Source organism: Mustela nivalis (assembly GCF_964662115.1).
Source record: "Mustela nivalis genome assembly, chromosome: 20".
Taxonomy (NCBI): domain Eukaryota; kingdom Metazoa; phylum Chordata; class Mammalia; order Carnivora; family Mustelidae; genus Mustela; species Mustela nivalis.
In genome coordinates this window covers 38,804,724-38,828,387 of record NC_139039.1, presented here as the reverse complement: position 1 = coordinate 38,828,387, position 23,664 = coordinate 38,804,724, and the positions used below count along the sequence as shown (strand labels likewise).

General features: G+C 42.5%; 1 protein-coding gene across 2 annotated transcripts in view; it reads right to left on the bottom strand.

The window, feature by feature from the left end:
* Positions 1-23,664, bottom strand: part of CSMD1 (CUB and Sushi multiple domains 1) — a 1,903,837-nt gene that overhangs the window by 349,671 nt on the left and 1,530,502 nt on the right. For both annotated transcript variants that reach the window (XM_082715632.1, XM_082715633.1), the window contains exons 16-18: positions 22,055-22,193; positions 17,831-18,018; positions 7,937-8,125 (exon numbers count right to left, since the gene is read on the bottom strand). In XM_082715632.1, coding sequence (XP_082571758.1) covers positions 7,937-8,125; positions 17,831-18,018; positions 22,055-22,193 — 516 coding nt within the window. The remainder of the gene's footprint in view (positions 1-7,936; positions 8,126-17,830; positions 18,019-22,054; positions 22,194-23,664) is intronic.

The following is a 23,664-nucleotide window of genomic DNA, read 5'->3' as shown; positions in this document are numbered from 1 at the left end:
TGCTCTGCGATGGGCTGCCGGTGGCCTGTGCACCGCAGGCTCTTGGGCTAGGGGGTTCCTGGTGTCCTAGGCAAAGGCCACAGAGCGCCCACGGACTGGACCTGCTTTCATGTTCATTTCCACATGTCTGCTCTGTTGGAACGAGAGGCAGGCAAGAGTAAGACATGTAGACAACATCCTAGGCGTCAGGCGTTTTGCACTCGGGAGGTGACAGAGCTGGAGATACCAGAGCGGGCAGGTTCTCCTCTCTCCTGGGAGATCTCTTTGTTTCCACCAGCTCTAATGACAGACATGCTAGATCTCAAATTCACATGTGAATCACGGGCTCCTTCTCAAAGCTCGGTTGAATTTCCCACGGCTTGCTAAGGCTCTCAGAACTTAAGCATCTTGCAACAGCACCGTCTTCATAACGGCCCCCATGTTTCTCACTCATACTTTCTGAAACTAGTGTGTTCCAGGTCTCGCCTGTCTGCTTTACACCGCACCTCCTGTCCTCCATCCTCTTCCATAAAGAGATGAACAGTGGGAGCCCCCAGTATCTTGCCGGATTTGTTTGCCTTTTGTTTTTCTCCACTTCCCTTCTTTGTTTCAAGTGCTAATAAAATTCTATTTAAATCAGAATCCTAATGGGATGGCATTCCATTCCCAACTATCCACGAACTCTCCATGCTTTAAGGAGTTACTGATTCTATGCCTTCATTCCTTCAGTCATCCATTTAAACTGTAGTTTTTTCCCCAAAAGACATTCTGCAAGGAGACCCTACCAAGAGAAGTGGGAACAATTTAGAGCTGCTGCATTAAAGCAGAGGCTGTGTTTTCCGAGCCCTGCTGTGATCCTCAGCTTTTCCGCACAGAGAGCTCGAGCCCCACCACGGATCACGGCGTCCTCTGGGTTTGAATCTCGCCAACGAAATCAGGTCCAGGCTCATAGCTCTGGCTTGAAGGGTGTCTAACAACTGTAGCTCTTTCATCATCCACAGCAGATGACTCCCTATCCCCCAAATCCTCCAGCCCCGTCACACACCCATGCCTGGACCCTACTACTCCCTCAATTCCGATCCTTCCTCTCAACCTTGTTCCTAAGGATGCATCAGGACACCTGCCTCCCAGGACTGTAACGACTCCAAATTGCAGCTATGATCTCGTCCATCTCTTTGTTCCCAATTTTCCTGATAAAACAGTTACGTCATCATGCTTTAAAAAATAAATCTTTCTCTTCTCTACGCTGATAGATGAGAAACTTCTCAAGTGTGTGGCTGCAGAGACGGTAGTTCTCCGAAGTATGTTTGTGAAAGGGTCAGCTGTTTACAAAAATATTTACTGAATGAACAAATCTTTCCAGAATTTTTCTTGCACTTGTCTTTCACCAAAGAAGAGGGAGAAAAACGTACTCAACCGCCCATATTGCTTCTTTGGAACTTGAGTATGCTAAGGCATAACTGGTAAAAATGAAGCCATGCTATGGAAATGGGAGAGAGACTGACAGAGATTCTCTTTTTTCATGGCAATATAAGATATTATAGCTGATTCTTATTTCTTCTTCCATTCCCAAAGTTGTGAATTTTTAAAGGTTTAAATATCCTATTGATGAGTCATTTGTCACAATAAAGACCCAGGGGGTTCAGAGATTGCTTAAGATTTGGAAATACAACAAGAACAATTCTTCTGGCTAAATGAAAACAATCAAGCATGACTGACTAAACTCTTCCATCAACTCTAAAATCTCACAGTGTTTGCATCTCTATTAATAGCCTTTGATCATAAATTTATTATCATCTGAAATAGTTTTCAGTGAAGCCAAAACAAAGCAGATAACTTATGTTACAAATTCCTCTAGAAGGGTTAAATTTCAAATTTACATGCACTCGAGTAGGGAGAAAATAGAAGAGACAAATGCATAAATCTCATATGCTTTATTTTCTATGGAAAATGTCAAATGTAGACTGTCATTTCTACAGCCTGTCAGTTCCCTGCAAGCACCAGGAGCCCTTCTCTGTCGGTCCTCATGTCATGTCTCCTAGATAATTTCCTACAGAGCATTTTGTTCATTTTCCATTCACTCTACTTCACCAAACCTCTGAGAATTGGCAGAATGTGCCACCACGTCTATCTGGTCCAGGAGACGGTATCCCTGTCCTCTGCCTAGATGCCTCCTCTATAGAGGAGACTGTACTGAACGGTTAAGTGTATGTGGATATTTATGCCACGGTCTGAACGTCTGCATTCCCCCAAAACTCATGTTGGATCTCTAAGGTGATGTTTTTAGGAGGCGGGTGTTTGAGATGTGAGCAGGTCATGAGGGCTGAGTCTTACTTTTCTACAAGAGGCCGCACAGAGGCCCCTTGCCCTTGCTCCATGACATGGCAGGGCCATCTGCAGCCTCCAACATGAGGTCACAACTCCTTCATCACGCTGTCCCTCCGACGTTGACTCCCGCCATCCGGAACTGTAAGCAATAAATTTCTGTTGCTTATTAGCTACCTACTCTAAGGTGTTTGGTTATAGCAGCTGGCACGGGTTAAAGCAGGAGGACTATGGTTATGTGGGGTTATAAGTTTAAATTAAATCAAAGTTCTACTTTATTGAACTGCATATAAGGAGAAAGGACTCTTAGAAAAGTTAATAATGCTAGTGACCTGGCATGATTCCAGAATGCTGGTGACGGCTAAGTGCATCCTCGTCCAGGAGGAGAGGGGCATTTGGGCAACACAATACGCAGGGACAGAAAAAGGCTAACCAGTGCGCGCACGGAGTCTGCTCCAGGGGAAGAAGAGGGCAAGGGGGAACAGGTGAGTCTGCCTACGCTGTGTGCAGGGCAGCGGAGAGCACTGCCTACGCTGCGTGCAGGGCAGAGGACAGCACTGCCTACGCTGCGTGGAGGGCAGAGGAGATCACTGCCTACGCTGCGTGCAGGGCAGAGGAGATCACTGCCTACGCTGCGTGCAGGGCAGCGGAGAGCACTGCCTACGCTGTGTGCAGGGCAGCGGAGAGCACTGCCTACGCTGCGTGCAGGGCAGAGGAGAGCACTGCCTACACTGTGTGCACGGCAGAGGAGAACACTGCCTTCGCTGTGTGCAGGGCAGCGGAGAGCACTGCCTACACTGTGTGCAGGGCAGAGGAGATCACTGCCTACGCTGTGTGCAGGGCAGAGGAGAGCACTGCCTATGCTGCGTGCAGGGCAGAGGAGAGCACTGCCTACGCTGTGTGCAGGGCAGAGAAGAACACTGCCTACGCTGTGTGCAGGGCAGAGGAGAGCACTGCCTATGCTGTGTGCACGGCAGAGGAGAACACTGCCTTCGCTGTGTGCAGGGCAGCGGAGAGCACTGCCTACGCTGCGTGCAGGGCAGAGGAGAACACTGCCTACGCTGTGTGCAGGGCAGCGGAGAGCACTGCCTACGCTGCGTGCAGGGCAGAGAAGAACACTGCCTACGCTGTGTGCAGGGCAGAGGAGAGCACTGCCTATGCTGTGTGCACGGCAGAGAAGAACACTGCCTACGCTGTGTGCAGAGCAGAGGAGAGCACTGCCTACGCTGTATGCACGGCAGAGGAGAACACTGCCTTCGCTGTGTGCAGGGCAGAGGAGAGCACTGCCTACGCTGTGTGCAGGGCAGAGGAGAGCACTGCCTTCGCTGTGTGCAGGGCAGAGGAGAGCACTGCCTACGCTGCGTGCAGGGCAGAGGAGAACACTACCCTGGCCAGACACCTAAGTATTTAAACAACGGAAGTTACCACTGTTAAATCAAGAATACATGGAGAGTATTGTTCTCTTTTGAGAAGAATCCAATTTAAATCAAAATTACAGATCTCAGACGGGTCGGGGCACATCTCTCTCACCTGCACACATCAGTTTTCTTTGCCAGATCAGGAGTCCAGTGAATTGGAGAACCGTTGTGTATTTTCCTACGATGAACCAGGTGCTTTCATCACAGAGTTTAAATTACAGACTCCGCAACTTTTCAACCTTCCCAGATCTCCCTGAAAATTCTGCAGTAGACTCAGTTCGCTCAGTAGAAGCAACTCAGAAACTCGGCTGTTGCTCCACTGAGCCGCCCCTAACAAGAACGTAATCAAGGGAACAGCTTATGTGCGTGCCACTCCCAAATTCCATGTTCAGCTTCCGTCCAAAATTATATATATATATATCTATATATATATAAAATTTGCACAGTGGCGCCCAATAAAGTCATGGGTTTGCATATCTGGTAAATACTCTAACACAATTATGTATATGATTAACCTGCTGCAAATTCTGGATAAATGATTTAATAAACATTTCTTTTAATTTATTTATTTTCAGCGTAACAGTATCATTATTTTTTCACCACACCCAGTGCTCCATGCAATCCGTGCCCTCTCTAATACCCACCACCTGGTTCCCCCAACCTCCCACCCCCCGGCCCTTCAAACCCGTCAGGTTGTTTTTCAGAGTCCATAGTCTCTCATGGTTCACCTCCCCTTCCAATTTCCCCCAACTCCCTTCTCCTCTCTAACTCCCCATGTCCTCCATGCTATTTGTTATGCTCCACAAATAAGTGAAACCATATGATAATTGACTCTCTCAGCTTGACTGATTTCATTCAGCATAATCTCTTCCAGTCCCATCCATGTTGCTAAAAATAAACATTTTTTTAAAAGATTTTATTTATTTACTTGACAGAGATCACAAGTAGGCAGAGCAGCATATAGAAAGAGAGAGAGAGAGAGGAGGAAGCAGGCTCCCTGCCAAGCAGAGAGCCCAATGCGGGGCCTGATCCCGGGACTCTGGGACCATGACCTGAGCCAAAGGCAGAGGTCTTAACCCACTGAGCCACCCAGGCGCCCCTTTAATAAACATTTTGACGGATGTTCAGTTACACATGAATAACAACTAAGTACTTTAAGAGTTAGGCCTTTATCAGATTTTTTGTCCTTGTTATAACTATTGACGATAAAGAACCCTACAAGCACAGTTAATATTTTTGCAACTATTTATGATATTCTCTGATTTTTACAAAATTTTAATGAGTCCAATAGCTAGTATCCTTCTGACACTGTTCATTAATCACATGCGTAAATTTTATCTATTTTTTTCATTATTAGAGTTCCAATTACGAAAATAAAACATGGTAATAAAAATAAACATAGAGAAGTTGGAAATCTCTCTTCCCCCTCCCTAAAGTGTTTTCCATCACTTTCTGTGCATATCCTATGTATGTGCTGTAATTACATACGATTATATGCTCACATGTACAACAGGCATTATCCTGTGACTCGCTATCTCCGTCCTCCAAGAACGTTGTATCATTTCACCTTCTTAGCAACAGAGTAGAATGAACAGGCCTCTCTGAAATCCCACAATGCTGTAGAAGTTGACCTTTCTACTTCTCTGCAGATCCAACAGGGTGGAGAAATTACCATGCTTTATTTGCATTTTCCTGAGCCCACATCAGAGTGCCCATATTTTACAGCGTTTTGGGGTCTGTTGTCTCCTTCTGTGAGCAGCCTGTATGTTTTTCCCCCACAGATCTCATGTCTTACATGTGTCGCTGATTTCCCTCCACCCATTTGTATGATAACATGATGTAGAATCATGTATGGACAGAGCAATTATTTTCTGTAGTCCGATCCTTTTGCTTTATCTCTTTCTTTAAAATAGAACTTTTAATTTGTATATAGTGAAATCTGTCAATGTTTTCCAATAATTGTGCCTAAACATCCAAGTTGATCAACATCATTTATGAAACAAGTCATCCTTCCTCATGGACTTGGAATAATTTCAACCAATTAAGTTCCTATACAGACATAGATCAGGTATTAAAATGCCTACACCATATCACTCATTTATCTGAATATTTTTGCACAGACTTCATATTAATTAAAGGTGATTTTGGAGATGCTTTGGTCCCAGAGAGAGCCCTTTCTTATCATTCTTAAAAATATATGTTTCTATTTGGAGGTTCTACTCTCCCAGAACAACTTCTAACACATTTATTAATTTCTATTAAGAATACCAGTTATTTTTAGACTTTATTGAAATTAAAACTCTATTTGTAGATTGATTGATTATCATATGACCTCACTGGTATGAGGAATTTGAGAAACAAGACAGAGGATCACAGGCGAAGGGAGGGAAAAATGAAACAGGATGAAACCAGAGAGGGAGACAAACCATAAGAGACTCTTAATCTCAGGAAACAAACTGAGGGTTGCTGGGGGGAAGGGGTCAGGGAGAGGGTGGCTGGGTGATGGACATTGGGGAGGGTATGTGGTGAGTGCTGTGAAGTGTGTAAGCCTGGTGATTCACAGACCCGTACTCCTGAAGCAAATAATACATTGTATGCTAATAAAAAATTATAAAAAACCCAAACCCCTAGAAAAAGAGATAGTAACTTGTGGTTACCAGAGGTGGGTGGAGGAGGAGAGGGAATTTGATGAAAGTGACCAAAAGCCACAAACTTACAGTTACAAGATAAATAAGTGTTCATGATGTCCTGTGCCATAGGACGGCTAGAGCTACTACTGTTGTATGATACACAGAAATAGCGGTGATAGAGTAGACCCTAAGAGTCCCCGGTACAAGAAGAACTCTGTTTTTTCTTTTACTTTTTTGTATCTATATAAGCTGCACTTATAGTGGTGATCATTTCACAATATATGCAAGTTAAATCATGATGCTGGACAGCCCAAACTTATATGTATTGTATGTTAATTATATCTCAATAAAATTTGGGGAATAAAAGAAAAAATAAATTCCCCCCCAAAAAACCCTCTATTTCTAGAAAACTTGTATATTTAAGTTTCATCCCTACCACTTAAAAATGTACTAAGTATTCCCACTTATTAGAGTACTCTTTTGTATCCCACTGTGAACATCTAAATTTCTTTAAGATAAGTCTTCAGGAAAAAAAAAATCCTTCATATCCCCTGTTAGATATACTCCTGAGAGTTTTAGAGTGTGTTGATATTACACTTCTAATATGTCGTATCCTTTGTGGATTTGCCAAACATGACCATCTTCTCTTTCTAATATTTACAATTTATACCATTTTTTAATTATTGTATGAGTTAATATCTTCTGGATAACATAAGTAACATTTCTGATACTGAGAAAGTTGCTCTGTTCTTGATTTCATGGGACTTTTTCTAATACTTTGCTATGAAGTATGATGCTTTCTATAGATAATTCACTTATTTTATGGTTCTCTGTAAGCCACACCTACAACTACATTACAAAATTGTTGAAAAAATGTTATGGTGAAATATAATTTTTTTTCATGGAAACAGTGTTATAATGTGGTTATAGTTATGGCCAAAGGGCAAATCCCTTATTTTGTTTGCAAATGAACACAAGCAACATCCTTGTGTATCTGGTTAGTGTAACTGCACACAGCCTAGCACCAAGTTGAGCAATTCAGTGGGATCATGAAGAATGTTACTTGTCTTGAGACTTCCCAGAGCAGATCTGTGCAGGGCGGGGGAGTGGCCGGTATGGCCAAGACACCACCTGGGGATCTTCCGAGAAAACGCTTCCCAGTCCCCCCGGGGAGAGCGGCCCCCAGAGGTGGGAGCTCAGAGGGAGCAGTGCAAAGGGCAGATGGCTGTTGGATGCCACGTCGGAGGATGTACAACACACACACTCACTCCCCTGGTTCACATGCTATTTTCAACAACTGCCACATGGAGCATACGTGCAGCGCAAAGCTCCCTACGTTTTGGTGTTTGGGCACATGGCTGAAGGCTGCCCCATACCTGTTAATGCTCTGTTCTAAACAGATGCTCTGCCTCCTAGGAAAACACGAGCTAGGTAAATTTTAAGCATTACACGGAAATATTTTTAAGGTGTACAACTTTTCATATCACACTGCCCTTTAAAATACCAGATACCACCCAAACAATTTCAACATGTCCACGTCTCTGCATTCCATTCTGATGTCCTGCTTTGTCCGTCTCCACCTACCGTCACAGCTGGGCAAGGCATGGTTCCACTGGTGGTTCCGCTCACAGATCAGGGGCTCGTCATCACTGAGCGTGTATCCTGGATCACAGCTGAATGTCACCGTGGATCTGATGGCAAAATTACTGCCATGCCGATGCCCGTTCACGGGGATCCCGGGGTCGAGACAGGAGTCCGACTCCAGGGTCACACCTGCACACACAGAAAGAATGTATTACATACGGAAATTTGCAGGTTTCTAGGGAAAAAAAAAAAACCTTGTTCCATACACATATAAAATATTCTGAGACATTATCAGACGTGGAAAATTATTCAGGTAAATCCAATAATCCTAAATGTAAAATAATAATAATAATAATAATAATAATGATACATTGTCTTATATTTGACCCTGTTTTCCTGTGTAGAGAGATACCTTGTTAACTGTTTACCAGATGACATGTAAGTAGTACAACACAGAATAACCCGTATGTCTGAATGTTACTTCTCTTCACTTGAAAACCAGGGAACTGTACTACATGAAGCCGGTATTGTCCTGTGTTCTATCCCTAGCCCTCCCCCCTTCCTGTTGTATTTTATGTTCCAGTTCGATTTTGGCAGTCATCACACTTCAGCTTTCATAGATATGCACACAGGCACCCAAGCCTACACACACATAATGCAAATTAAAACTGCACTGGATCTGATTTTCTAAAATTGCATTCCATACAACCATGCATTTTTCAAATTTGCACTTAAGTCAGCCACTTTTGAGATGGCTACAATTAGCCTATGCTAAAAGATGCTAAAAAGTAAAGTGCTATAAAAAGTCAAGTGATTATGATTATGTCATTATAAGAGTTTCTTTTCTTTGTCTCTGAGATTTGTCTTTATTTTTATGATATATACTTGAACAGATAAGGAAAATAGGAACGGGGAAGAAGATGTCATTGCGATGGTTACGTATTCAAAGAAATAACAATGACTTTGCTAGAGCTATACACAACTCTCTCAACAAGGCTCAGAACATAACAATTATGACCTGGGCTATGGGTCAAAAATCTGAAATCATTACCAATATGAAAACTGCCTAGCTGTCCCCCTCATGATCTTTGGAATAACACTTCTAATCATGGCATAATTTTACCGAAGTTGGAGTTATGTACCTTATCTTAATCCCTCTCTCGTTAAGTCAAATACATGATATAAAACTACAGGTGACTTTTTAAAATAAATAATAAGTGATAATATTTCTTCATTAGTACAGCAAAATGGATTCCATAGGCACCTGATCCCAAGGAGGACAGTTGAGACCCTGCTGAAAAATGGGCAGGAAGGAATGTGCCTTCCAGGAGATGTCAGGCCCCTCAGAGGTCACCTATCAACCCTGGAATTTCTCAAGCGCTGGGAGTGTCCTTATTGTTCACAGCATGTCTGGGGTCATTAGGACTTCAGGCTACCCTACACGGAGGGGCAGCTGGAGACAGAGTTCAACTATGCAGCCTGTGATTCAATCAACGATGCTTCTGTAATGAAACATGGACGGAATCTTTGGACATGGACACTTCAGTGAGTTTCCCAGGTCAGCAGGACTTCACACCCTCACACGTTGTGGCTAGGAGGACATCATTCATGACTCCGGGGGAGGAGACAAGCGGCCGCCGCGGGCCGGAACTCCTTTCCAGATTCCATCCTACGTGTCTTTCCTTTGCCTGGTCTAACTTGGATCCTTTTCCATAATGAATGTGACTGTGAGTGTAACAGCTTTTAGTAAGGGCGGAGTCCTTTAATCTAACTATCAGAACTGAAGGGTCTTTGGGCAACACCCTGAACTTGCAGTTGGTTTTGGAATTAGCAAAATAAGCAGATTTTACCCTTTGCAAATCTGTGTGCTTAACCCCAGAGTTTGGTTACAAGGGGTAAAAAAATGGAAGACCGTGGCAGTGAAGATTTCCAAAGGAAAAAATAAAACAATGACGAGAAAAAGCAAAGTGAAAAAAAAATACGTATGTAGCACTACTTTCTCAAGAACTTTTTCTTAAATACTCTAATTCCCTAAGAGATAACATGTGCTTACTGCCTAAACAGCAGGATGTAATGGCCGTGACTTCTAAACAGCAGGATGTAATGGCCGTGACTTCTTGCAAAGCATGGCGGCAAAGGCATGCGTGCTTTCCTTTCCTGCATCAGATACAGTTCTGCCAAAACCAAGGTGGGCGTCATCTGTCCCCAGACCCTCCCCTGCTCTGCTCCCCTCTCTTGCTCTCCCACCACACACACGTTCATATTCGAAGGTAATGTGTATAACCTCTTCCATCACACGTCGGCAGTCATACTGGATATATGCCGTTTACAATGGGTACATAAGAATTAGCAAAAGAAGATGGATTAACAAAAGAATTCCCTCGAAAGAAGCTTTGTCTAAGAGATGGAGGGGTCCCCACATCCCTGACGGACCCTTCACAACATCATTCCACTTTGTCCAATGGTCCCCAGTGACCACGAAACAACAACACGCTCACAGCAGCGACAAAATTAAAAGGGACGATCACTTCACGTGACGTGAGGATGACATATTTATTAGTGAACAATATTCCCAATGATATTCATAAACTGTACGCACATTTTGCCCCACACAAATGTGTAGGGGAAAAAAAGAGAAAAAAACATCTGAGGAAACCAAAGCATACAAATAGAAACACGGAGTTCTGGACACATAAAACGGAACTAAGAAATAAATACCATGTTGAAGTGAAAACATTAATCCATCATTCGCTCATTCATTTTTACAAAACAATGGACAGAAATATTAGGTTGTGGAATGTACAGTTACCATATTCCTTTGCATTAAAACGTTTTAGAACGGAGGGTACCCGTGAGGAGAGCAGTTGAGTGGGACAACTGTGACAGACCTGATGCCTATTTCTCTGGAAACGCACCATATGCAGGGATTTCAAAACAAGACGGCAGCAGGGAGACTGCAGGGCCAAGAGGGTGACACGGCTCGCTAGGACCAGACCTTCAAAATGAACTAAGACCAGTCTGTAAGGACAGCTGCCAATTTACGTTGAAGGAAAAGTGCAAAGTACTTTGAAGCAAGCGTGCCCCAAGGTATTGCTTCCAGCAATCCCCCTCCTCCTGTCCAGCGCGGGTGACAGAAAGAGGAGCTAGCATCCGGGGATTTGGCTGAAGCTTTGGATCCAGGAGGATTCCTCCCGGCTATTCTGTCCTTGGAACTTAACAGGACGATGCATTTTTTGACACTGGCTATGTAAATCCACTCCTGTCCTTTGGCCCCAAAGACGTGACTGAATAAACTTGCTCTCCGTTGAATAAGAGAAACTGATGACTTCGAAGCCTTCCAGGCACAGATTATATTAATGTACATTTGATATAAGCAAAGTTCTGCTTAACGACCTGTTTTAATGCGAGCTCTCATCCCAGGAAGGGGATGGACAGTCTGAGTATCTTTCATCTCCCCATGGTGGTCACTTTCCACAGCCTTTGCGGGATCTGCACTAGCAGTTCCAATCCCATTTTACAGAGCAGGAAACAAGCCGAGAACTTACGTGAATCAGTCATGTTCAATCGTTCCCTGGGACTCACAACTCAGCCCCAGCCGGCTCTCTCCCTCGCTCACGTGGGCATGCGTGCCCGTGCCCACAGCACGGCTGATTTCCCAACGGCATGGCATCCATACCCACTACATCCCAATCAGCTTTCCTTTTGATCTCAAGAAATATCATTAAATCTCAGAAACGAATCTGCATGTGTATACACACACTCCACACCTACACTCCAGAAAACACACTTCTGTGTCACTCCAAGTTTTAAAAATTACACTGTGCATGAATTGCACAGCAGGATATAAACAATTACATGCGGTGACTCCTGCCTCTCTCTTGAAATGTTTTTAAAAGATACCTTTGAAAGCATTTCCCAAAAAAGGCCCTAAAATAAGTGGAAAACATCCATATACTTGAGACATCTGTTTCAAGGCTCTACAAACACACAGAGCGAGCACATGATTATTCTGGGGATAATACAATGACTATTACATCAAGGAACTGTAGCATATTCCTTATGAAAAGTAAAGTTCCTTTATGTAATAGTATTCCTTATGAAAAGTAAAGTAATCATATTCCTTATGAAAAGTATCATATCCCTTATGAAAAGTAAAGTAATCAAAGGACAGGCTGTAATTAGACCCTGTATTTATAAGATCAAGGATTCATAAGACTCAGCCCGCAGAACAGAGCTACAATTCTAGGCAGGCTCTAAGGAAAACATTGAAAAAATGACTTTGGCCGTCTGCTTTACAATTTAAGGGGAACGGAAAGTAGCACTGTGCACAGTAGCCCCGGTCACCTTATGCCACCGCCGCAGAAAGAACTCGATCTTGAAGGACTGTGGCTACTTCTGCAATAGGTAATGTGTGTAAAGTAGATTTCCATGTGCCCATGTGGGCATGGAGTAGTACCGTTAATAATTTTTTATTAAAGCAAGGAAGGTGTACAGTGCCCAACATTTAGGACAAAGTATGAAAAGGGGACAAGCTATATTATTATTTTCAAATGGCATAAAGAATGTGATATAAATCATTTGCATCATGGACAATCTTTTTCTTTTAATGTGTTCGATGAGAAATCACATTTGTTTTCTAGTATTTCCAATCTATTGGCTTCTGAACAGATTTCGTCAAGGAATACTAGAAACGGCCAACATTCCGGCGGGGTCGGCAGCGCGCGCCGTTTTATGTTCTCTTCCCCTCTGCCTGCTTCTCCCTCCGCCCTCCGCTCTCTCCTCTCGCTTCCACCCGTGTCCCCGGCACCTCCTCTCCGCCCACCTGCCCGCAGGTTCTCCTCCACCCTGGAACCCCTGAGTCAGGGCTGCACCTGCCGTGGCCTGCCTGGGCTGGGTCAGACACCCACTGCCACCTTCATGCCACCCCTGAGAGGACGTGACAGAAACCCAGAATTCTGCCTGCAGCACAGGCGTCCTGAAGCCCCGGCTGGACGGTGAACATCGGAGCCTGCATTCTGCCAGGATTCCCGGCTGACTGCTAATGTACAGCCACCTTGGAGGAAAACCTGCCTTCGGCACGCTTTCTAAACAAGGATGACCGCCTGCGCTGGCGTCGGCTCCCTGTTCCTCAACGGCCGCAGCAACACGGCGCGTCCCAGCCGGTCTCCGGCATCTGTCCCGTGCCCAAGCCGGCAGGTGATGGCTACACGCAAGGCCGGCCGGCAGGTGCCGGGTCTTAGATTCCAGGCATTTCCAGACTCATTTCTTGACAAAAATGCCATATCCTGTTTTTGCCCATTTCCTTGTTTCTCCCCAAATACAGAATAACTGACAAATCAATCAAGGTGATACCAAGTCAAGCTTCAGGGTGGTGTTCCCGGGTAATATTTTCCTCATATACTTTCTATATTTCCCTACAGAGGAATTCATAAGAATGCTGGGGGCCTTCTGAAAGGACCATTAGGACTTCCTAATGTAAAAGTCAGCCTGGGGCTTTCGACCTGTGTCCCTTCCAAGAGTGTGGGCCACTTGGATGCTATGAGGACCTTACCCAACCCAGCCACCAGCGATGGCTCTGCGGTCTTCTGGGACTACAGAGCTAGTTTCCTGTTCTTCCTGTCAAGGATGAGGGGGAGGGATCCTAGACCTCAGGGGATCAGAAATGTCCGACAGCCACACAATCATCACTCCACCGCAAAGGCACCAGCTTGTGATTACTTTCATCTTCTTTTACTGACACCCAGAACAAAAAAAGACAATGAGGACTGTGGCCTGAGAGCCCACCCCAGGCTCTGGACGCACGCCTGGCTAGGGCCCAGGTCTACTGTCACACACGGGGGAAATGGAAAGAATCCTGAAATGTCACACAGTCATTCGTGTACATTGTAACAATTATTGTTCCAATTATCTGTATAAGATATTCTGTTAGTAAGGATGAGAAGCTAAGTAATATCGTGTGAGCTGACTTCCTTTCATTCTTCAAATCCAGAAAGAATGAGGAGGAACAAACCATTTGTTTAAACCAGTTCGGTGAGCAAATGTCGTCAGCTTCCATGACCTGCCTGTAGGCTTACGACACATTTTTTTAAAAACAAGCAAACTAATCTATGGCTACTCAATGAGGGAGAGGAAAGGGAAGAATGTTCTAGGGTTTCTCAGGGCTAGAAAATATTTGTTCTCTTAGGGTTCAACCACCTGGGTCTTCAAAGGCCAAGGAGCTCCAGACTTAAGAACTGGGCTGTGCCGGAGGGAATAAGTATTTTGGTCATTGGTGTTTAGAAGCTTTGCAGATCCGGATGGTTTTAACGTGCACACATCTCTACTCCAAAGGAAAGTAATGACGTGAAGGGACATTAGAAAGGAATGAAATATGAAAGTCTCAGGTTCTTAAACTGTATCCTGAGTCTAAAAAATATGTTACTTTGAAATAAAAGTTGCATGTATTTGAAGTGAAACTAATTGAATTAAATTTGAAATTGATCATTATACCAAGAACAGTCAATCTTCTTGCTATCCAAACAAGTGTAATGTGACTTTTTTCATCAAGAAGTACACACAGACTTCTACACGTGTATATGCATGTACGTGTGCGTGTAACCCCATACATGAGCAAGTGAATCAGAGAGATGAACATCGCAGGCCATGGATCTGAGCTTCTGCAGAGGCCGGCACGAGTAGCAAGGGGGCGATGACTGGACAGGAAGGCAAGAAGAAAAGTATTATTAAACATCTAACATGTTAGATATTACCTCGTTCCTCAGCATTTGTGAAATTGTGTATGTGTGTATACATATACATATGTGTTTGTGTGTATATATATATATATATATATATATATATATATTTTAAATAACACTGAAACTTCATTTTGCTTGTTTTGGAATAAGACTGTGAAAAAGAACAACCATAAAAACCTTGAAAAATAGGTTTTTATTCCCTTAGATCCAGTGTTAGCATGCATGCACCCTTCTTTTTCACTTTACTCTGAAAATGAAGCATTTTCAGAGGGCATTTTTTAAAAGATATGATTAACTTATTCATTTGATTGATAGCGAGCAAGAGCATGGGGCAGGAGCAGGCAGAGGGAGAAGAAGAAGCAGACTCCCCACTGATCAGGGAGTCCAATGTGGGGCTCAATCCCAGAACCCTGAGATCATGACCTGAACCAAGGCAGACACTTCTCCAATGCAGCCACCCAAGCGCCTTGGGTTTGTTTGTTTTAATCGGCTGGTGTAAAACACGCATTCCCATTGTGAACACCCTCAGCTGTATTCCAATGGTGTATCTTCTGACATATTACTATAAAATACCCAAAAGACTCCACCCCCAAACTACTAGAACTCATACAGTGATTCAGTAACGTGGCAGGATACAAAGTCAATGCACATAAATCAGTGGCTTTCTTATACACTAACAAAGAAAATACAGAAAGGGAAATTAGAGAATCAATTCCATTTACTATAGCACCAAGAACCATAAGATGCCTGGGAAGAATCCTAACCAAAGAGGTAAAGGATCTGTACTCGAAGAACTACAGAACACTCATGAAAGAAATTGAAGAAGACAGAAAAAGAAGGAAGGGCATTCCATGCTCGTGGATCGGAATAACAAACATTGTTAAAATGTCTGTACTGCCTAGAGAAATCTATACCTTCAATGCCATTCCAATCAAATTAATAATGGAATTTTTCAAAGTGCTGGAACAAACAATCCTAAAATGTGTATGGAACCAGAAAAGATCCCAAATCACCAAAGAAATGTTGAAAAAGAAAAACAAAGCTGGGGCATCATGTTGTGTGATTTCAAGCTATATTACAAAGCTGTGATCACCAAGACAGCATGGTACTGGCACAAAACAGACACATTAACCAGTGAAACAGAATAGAGACCCCAGAGATGGACCTTCAACTTTATGGTCAAATAATCTTTGACAGAGCAGGAAAGAATATCCAGTGGAAAAAAGACTGTCTTTTCAATCAATGGTGCTGGGAAAATTGGACAGCTATGTGTAGAAGAATGAAACTCAACCATTCTCTTACACCATACACAAAGATACTCAAATTGGATAAAAGACCTCAACATGATGCAGGAGTCTATCAAAATCCTAGAGGGGAACATAGGCAGTAACCTTTTCAACCTCCACCACAGCAACTTCTTTCAAAACAAGTCTCCAAAAGCAAGGGAAACAAAAGTGAAAATGTACTTCTGGAAATTTACCAAGATAAAAAGCTTCTACATAGCAAAGGAAATAGCCAACAAAACAGGGAGACAAACCACAGAATGGGAGAAGATATTTGTAAATGACATTACAGATAAAGGGCTGGTCTGTAAAGAAGTTCTCAAACTTAACACCCAAAAACCAAATAATCTAGTCAAAAAATGGGCAGACAACATGAACAGACATTTCTCCAAAGAAGACATACAAATGGCTAACAGATACATGAAAAAATGTTCACCATCATTAGCCATCAGGGAAATTCCGATGAAAGCCACATTGAAATACCTCCTTACACCAGTTAGAATGGCAAAAATTGACAAGGCAAGAAACAAGTGTTGGAGAGGATGTGGAGAAAGGGGAACCCTCCTACACTGTTGGTGGGAATGCAAGTTGGTGCAGCCACTTTGGAAAACAGTGTGGAGATTCCCCTAAAAGTTAAAAAATAGAGCTACCCTATGACCCAGCAATTGCACTACTGGGTATTTACCCCAAAGATACAGATGTAGTGAATAGAAGGGCCATCTGTACCCCAATGTTCATAGTAGCAATGCCCACAGTCACCAAACTGTGGAAAGAGTTGAGATGCCCTTTAACAGACAAATGGGTAAAGAAGATGTGGTCCATATACACAAGGGAATATTACACAGCCATCAGAAAGGATAAATACTCAAAATTTGCATCAACATGGATGGAATTCGAGGAGATTATGCTGAGTGAAATAAGTCAAACAGAAAAAGACAATTATCTTATAGTTTCCCTTACTTGTGGAACATAAGGAATAGCATGGAGGACATTAGAAGAAAGAAGGGGAAAATGAAGGTGGATAAATCAGAGTGAGGGATGAACTATGAGAGACTATGGCCTTCTGGGAAACAAACTGAGGATTTTAGAGGGGAGTGGGTGGGGAATAGGTTGGCCCAGTAATGGATATTAAGGAGGGCACAGATTACATGGAGCACTGGGTGTTATATACAATGAATCATGGAATGCTGCGTCGAAAACTAATGAGGTACTGTGTGGTGACTAACATAAAAAAATTATAAAATCATAAAATATAATGACCTGATCTTCTAATTTCAGAAGCTAATGTTAAGACAAATTTGTATTTATGGAAACAGAAATGTAAGCATTTCACATTGGGCAGGATACCCTTCACAGTCATATTTTCGCAATCATTTTAATAGTTTCTAATAATCATTTTAACTCCTGCTCACACATTTTCAAAGCAATAGTCACATGTCATTTCATGAGGTCCAGCTGCATTTTAGTTTCTCTGCTGTCTGCATTCCACGTCCCTTTCCCCAGGGACACATGCTCATGTGAAGAAACCAACAGATAAGAATCACGTTGGCCCTCACCATATTTTCCCAGCAAAGAATTCCCCTATGCTATTGTTCAGGAGATACAATTGTAGCAATAGCTTCTCTGGCCAGGAGCTCTATTTCTCATGGTAGAAGTTTATCATAAGATCTTGTAGTGAATCAACACACTATTTAATTATTTAATTTTATAATAAACATATATTTTTTGGAGTTTTAAAGTAAAAACCCACAAGCTGCTCTCTTATTAATAAGAAAAAGTGATTATAATGATGCAGTGCTGCAGGTGCATGCCCGGGACGCAGACGTGCGTCTGGAACGCAGACCAGTGATGGCCAGCGTGCCCTTCTGACTTACTCTCGTAGTGAATGAGGAAGCCCACGCTGGAGCGGCTGTTGTCAGTGGTGAACAGCAGGTACATGAAGTGCCCCGTGCTGATCAGGAACTGGGGAGCTTGTGTGCCATGGTACTCTCCGATCAGCGGGGACGAGTTGGCGGGCCCATCTCGGACCTCCAGAGTGTCATAGTTGACTTCCGTCTGAAATCTGTGAAGATTTGTATCCAGTCAGAAAAGTAAAGCTGCATTAACTTATAGACATTCCACAAATATCTGCATTCATTAATTACAAACTGAGGTGTATCACTATAAATAAAAGATTTACAGTTTTACAAACTTAAAAAACACCTGTGCACAAATGATACTAAAGCATCAGTTTTTCCAGAAGAAAAGGTACACCCTAAACCACCCCAGTATTGAATACTCAGTCATGCAACATCCCAAACTCAAAAAACTGCAGTCTTTAGCTCTAAAATAAAAATACTGTGAACCAGGTTAGTGTTTAGAGAGATGAAGTAAAGAAGGAAAAAAGGAAGGAAGGAAGGAAGTGAGGGAGGGGGGACGAAATAAGGAAGAAAGGAAAGGAAAGGAAAGGAAAGGAGGGGGAATCACATTAAAAAACACAGATTAGTGAACAATCATTACACATTTTCAAAATCTGTTTCATGATCCCCTGTTTGGCTTGACCACACATATCCTGAAATGCGCACATGAAGAAACATAATCTCCTAAAGGAGGAGAGTAATTCAAAATACATGGCAATACTTTAAATACTTTTCAGGGAAAAAAAAAATCCTGTGTCTTTTTAAGCTGCATTAACTCTTTCTGGTCCCTGGAAGAAGAATCAGCACATTCCTGCTTCAAAAAAGAAATGCTGCTTCAGTGATCGGAACAGCTTCCAGAAAGTGGAACTGAGATAATTGTCTAAATGGGCCCAGCTCGTCCTCCAAGAGCTAACCCGGTTTCCGAGGGTCCGGCTGCGCTCTCAGGGAACAGCTTATGCCCAGGGAGCGCCTGATTCACTCGGTGACTTTCAGACTAAGACTTCTGTGGAAGCCTGGGTTGTCACCCCCACCCTCTTCATCCAATAATGCTGATGGAGAGGAAGAGCGCGGGCACGCACAGGCTCCCCAGCCACACAGCTTGTAACCACAAGACAGGTGCACAAAGCATCGGGCTCTGCCCTGGTTCTCACTGGATTGCGTAGACTCCTCTGAGAGCAAATGCATGACGATGCCATATTCTTGCAACGAACTTGGGATGACCCTGGGGCCCGGATCTTCCACAGAGAACTGGAAACACCGGTCACTTCCCCTGACCACGGGTTCAGCTTTGGGGGTCCAATGGGGCAGGTTTTCTTCTTTTACCTTTGTAAAATGTCCTCTACAGACCCTGTGGTTTCTCAGTGATCTGAGCTTAGATTTTTTTTTTAATTTATTTTTTATTTTCAGCATAACAGTATTCATTATTTTTGCACCACACCCAGTGCTCCATGTAATTCGTGCCCTCTCTAATACCCACCACCTGGTACCCTGATCTCCCAACCCCCGCCCCTTCAATACCCTCAGATTGTATTTCAGAGTCCATAGTCTCTCATGGTTCACCTCCCCTTCCAATTTCCCCCAACTCCCTTCTGCTCTCTAACTCCCCATGTCCTCCATGCTATTTGTTATGCTCCACAAATAAGTGAGACCATATGATAACTGACTCTCTCTGCTTGACTTATTTCACTCAGCATAATCTCTTCCAGTCCCGTCCATGTTGCTACAAAAGTTGGGTATTCATCCTTTCTGATGGAGGCATCATACTCCATAGTGTATATGGACCACATCTTCCTTATCCATTCGTCCGTTGAAGGGCATATTGGTTCTTTCCACAGTTTGGCGACCGTGGCCATTGCTGCTATAAACACTGGGGTACAGATGGCCCTTCTTTTCACTCCATCTGGATCTTTGGGGTAAATACCCAGTAGTGCAATGGCAGGGTCATAGGGAAGTTCTATTTTTAATTTCTTGAGGAATCTCCACACTGTTCTCCAAAGAGGTTGCACCAACTTGCGTTCCCACCAACAGTGGAAGAGGGTTCCCCTTTCTCCACATCCTCTCCAACACATGTTGTTTCCTGTCTTGCTAATTTTGGCCATTCTAACTGGTGTAAGGTGGTATCTCAATGTGGTTTTAATTTGAATCTCCCTGATGGCTAGTGATGATGAACATTTTTTCAGGTGTCTGATAGCCATTTGTATGTCTTCATTGGAGAAGTGTCTGTCCATATCTTCTGCCCATTTTTTGATATGATTGTCTGTTTTGTGTGTGTTGAGTGTGAGGAGTTCATTATAGATCCCGGATATCAACCTTTAGTCTGTACTGTCATTTGCAAATATCTTCTCCTATTCCGTGGGTTGCTTCTTTGTTTTCTTGACTGTTTCCTTTGCTGAGCTTAGATTTAAGAGGTCTTGGTAAGCATGAAATAAATCTCAGTTGAAAAATCTGTGCTGCAGTTTTCACATCTTCTTTCTGAAGCAACAGTAAGGACTCAGAAAGTGCCCCTCGCAACAGCGGGAAGATTCCCAGGGGAGCCTGGGAGAGGTCGCTACAAGTGTTTCCCACTATTCGGCAACTCGATGCACTTTGTACAACAATAACAACAGTAGGGTCTCTTATAGTTCTATTTACAAACACATGCTTTATTAGGATGTCAGCCCTCTGCTGGAGACAGAAATCTTTAGAGTAGTGTAACAATCACAAATGCCTAAAAATGTCAGAAATACAGGCTCTTACAGATGGAATTCAGCAAAGTATCACAGTTCCCTAATCCCTAAAGCTAGAGAAAAATTGTATGTTTCTGTTCAGAAGTGTGAACAGAAAACAGTGTGCTCAACACTTGTACCAAACCAGGATGTAAAGTCACAAGTTTTACTAATGATTTACGCTTGATGTGATGCCAGGAATCAGGAAGGGCTTTGCTCTTCCCCCTCTCAATACCAGAAAGTTATGAAAATTAATAAGGAACCCAACGTAATCTACTGGATATTACAGAGTTAATTTTTTCCTCAATGATTAAGTTTATATGCAAGGATCCATTCTCCAGTGTAATGGATACACAAGCCACAATTTTAATTTTCTTCTGGGAGATTATCCTACTGGAGATTATTATGTTACCAGACGTAATAAAATGAACAATAACTTCAAATACAAATAGTGCTAAATGATAATGTGACTCACACTAAAAATCTTCCTGTATATATTATTATTAATAGAAAATTAGTGGAAAACAAACAAAACAATATAACAGTGTTAATCTGCCTTGAGACATTATAATATCCTGAATATTAAAACCCAAACTCTTTTAGTCAAGAAGAAGTTCATTGTTAGAGGAAGCTTAAAATTGTTCAGAGATTAAACTTAAAACGCTAAACAAATATGTTTCCTTCTATTTTAAAGCAGGTATCTTTCTGAAAACACTTCTGGCTGTTAATCATCAAGGTGATTTTATTGCAAAGACAAATGGAAACACATTTTATTATGGATAATTCAAACTGCATGATTATTTTTAATAGTATTGAATTCATGGGGCACCTGGGTGCTCAGTTGGTTAAGTTCAGGTCATGATCCTGGGGTCTGGGATCGAGACTCGCATCAGGCTCCCTGCTCAGCAGGAAGCCTGCTTTTCAGTCTCTCAGTCCCCCTGCTTGTGCTCTCTCACTGTCTCTCAGATAAATAAATGAAATCTTTAAAAAAATGATTATCGAATGCATTATCAAATAGCCAAGCCACACCACTCCAGGGATAGAACCACTCACAGGTCACTAATCTGTCACTCAGAAGTGTGGGTTCTGCAACCGAAACATCACTAGAGCAAGAAAACATTTTCCTGGGCTCTTCCAAAAGGCACCTCAGGGACACCATAGGCTTCCTTTTGCAATCAGAGTGTATTTTAGCCACAGGTCCAAAACCCAGAGCTGGACACGAAGGCCAGTATTTGCGAGCTCTGAGGAATAATGATTAGGGACTGCCAGTCTCTGGCCGAGCCTTTGGAGAGGACTTAGCTGCAGCCGTAGAGGGTAAAGTTCAAGAAGAATGAAACATTATCAACCAAAGGCCTGTTTCTTCTGAAGTGAACTCCTTTGGGAAAACCAACCAGGAATCATCCTATTTCTAATCCTCACGATCCACTTAAGTAAACACATTGGACAGGCATGGGTCTTCAGGTCTGAGTTAAGAAAGGGAACATCTTTTTCTTACCTATCAAAAGTTATTTTGATGGAATGTCCTGGTTTTGCTTCAATGATCCATTCACAATTTAAAGAATCTTTATAGTACCCTGGCCATCCTGGAGGCAAAATGAGTCCGCTGGAAGCTGTCAGGTGTCCACCACATGGCGCTGAAAGAGAGTGCAGGTGTCAGCAGGTCCCACCGAGTGCATGGGGACGCCCCCGGCAGTGCCCATGACCACAGGAATGCGCTTGTCCTCACGGACTTCACGTTTTCAAGTATTCACGCTAAACGTGCTCTCAAGTAAACAGCATTTATTGAAAGCAGAGCACATCTATCCCTCATCCGACATCCATCATCAGCCCACAGCAAAGCTCCTAGGATCCAAAAAGGTCAGGGTGTACGTGCGAGATGAATGACCCCTATAAACTGTCACATGCAACTGTCCCAATGGATTCGTGAGAGCACAGCCCTGATATCCATATTGCATATGTGTGTGTGAATCCACAAACATCTACTGATGAGCAAACTAAATTGCTTCACATCTAAATGGAAATACCCTGCAGGGTGTGTGTGTGTGTGTGTGTACGTGCATGTGTGTGTCAGTGTGTGTGTGTGTGTGTGTGTGTGCATGGGCAGACACATTTCAGTGATGTGTGTTCTGCTTATGCACTCTGCATGGTGTCTGTTTTATTAACATGATTTGCCACCTACATGAAAGTAAATCATTAGGGAATGTTACAGAACAAAACAAAATTTCCTAATTCAATAGACAGAATTAACCTGCATCAGTCCATTTGAATAATCCATGATTATAAAGAAGAAAAGAAGTTTCAAGAAGGTATGTGCTTGGTGCTCAGGTAAATGGGTTTTGCATTTCTGTATAAGCTATATAATTTTTAAGTACTGACATATATTTCACATGTTTTTGCCCAGCCACATATTTTTTCAGATTTTCCTTCTCAAAGTTCTTTGCCATCTTTGTAATCAAATTTGTAAATCCATTGATAAGAAATAAAACATACAAATGTCCCGAGTTAAAAAAAATCATTTTTGAAAAAAATCATGCCTTTTATGGAGATATACCCATAATGTGTTAAAATGCTGAGAAACTGTACACGATTTCAAGCAGGTTTTGTTGCTGAAGAAAAACATCTGACAGAGAAATCTATAAAGGTAATCACAGTGGCTTCATTTATAATGGAATAATAAAAGAAAAAAGTAAAAATGTATGCAGAGTTTATGACTACATATTAGAAGGGCACTAATACATTTGAAATAATGTTCCGAGATTTTGTTACTATGAGTAACTTTTGCAATTAGAACATTACATTATGCAAAGCAGGATACAAAATTATAATAAAGCATATTCTAAATTTTATTTTAAAAATTGTTCCAAGTAAAGGGGAGGTAGAATTTCAAAAATACGTTAATGGAGGAGAACACAAATGCCCACTGTGCAGATCATGCTTTTCTTGATCCAGTTTCTTTTCTAAATCAGGTGGGCATTATGTCTATAGTTAGATATAACAGGAAATCAGAGTCATTTTTATGACCTTGAGTTCTTGAAGAAAACATTCATTACTTTAGCAATCATAATCTTAAAACAACCAATTTTTAATAATTGATTTTAGGAATTT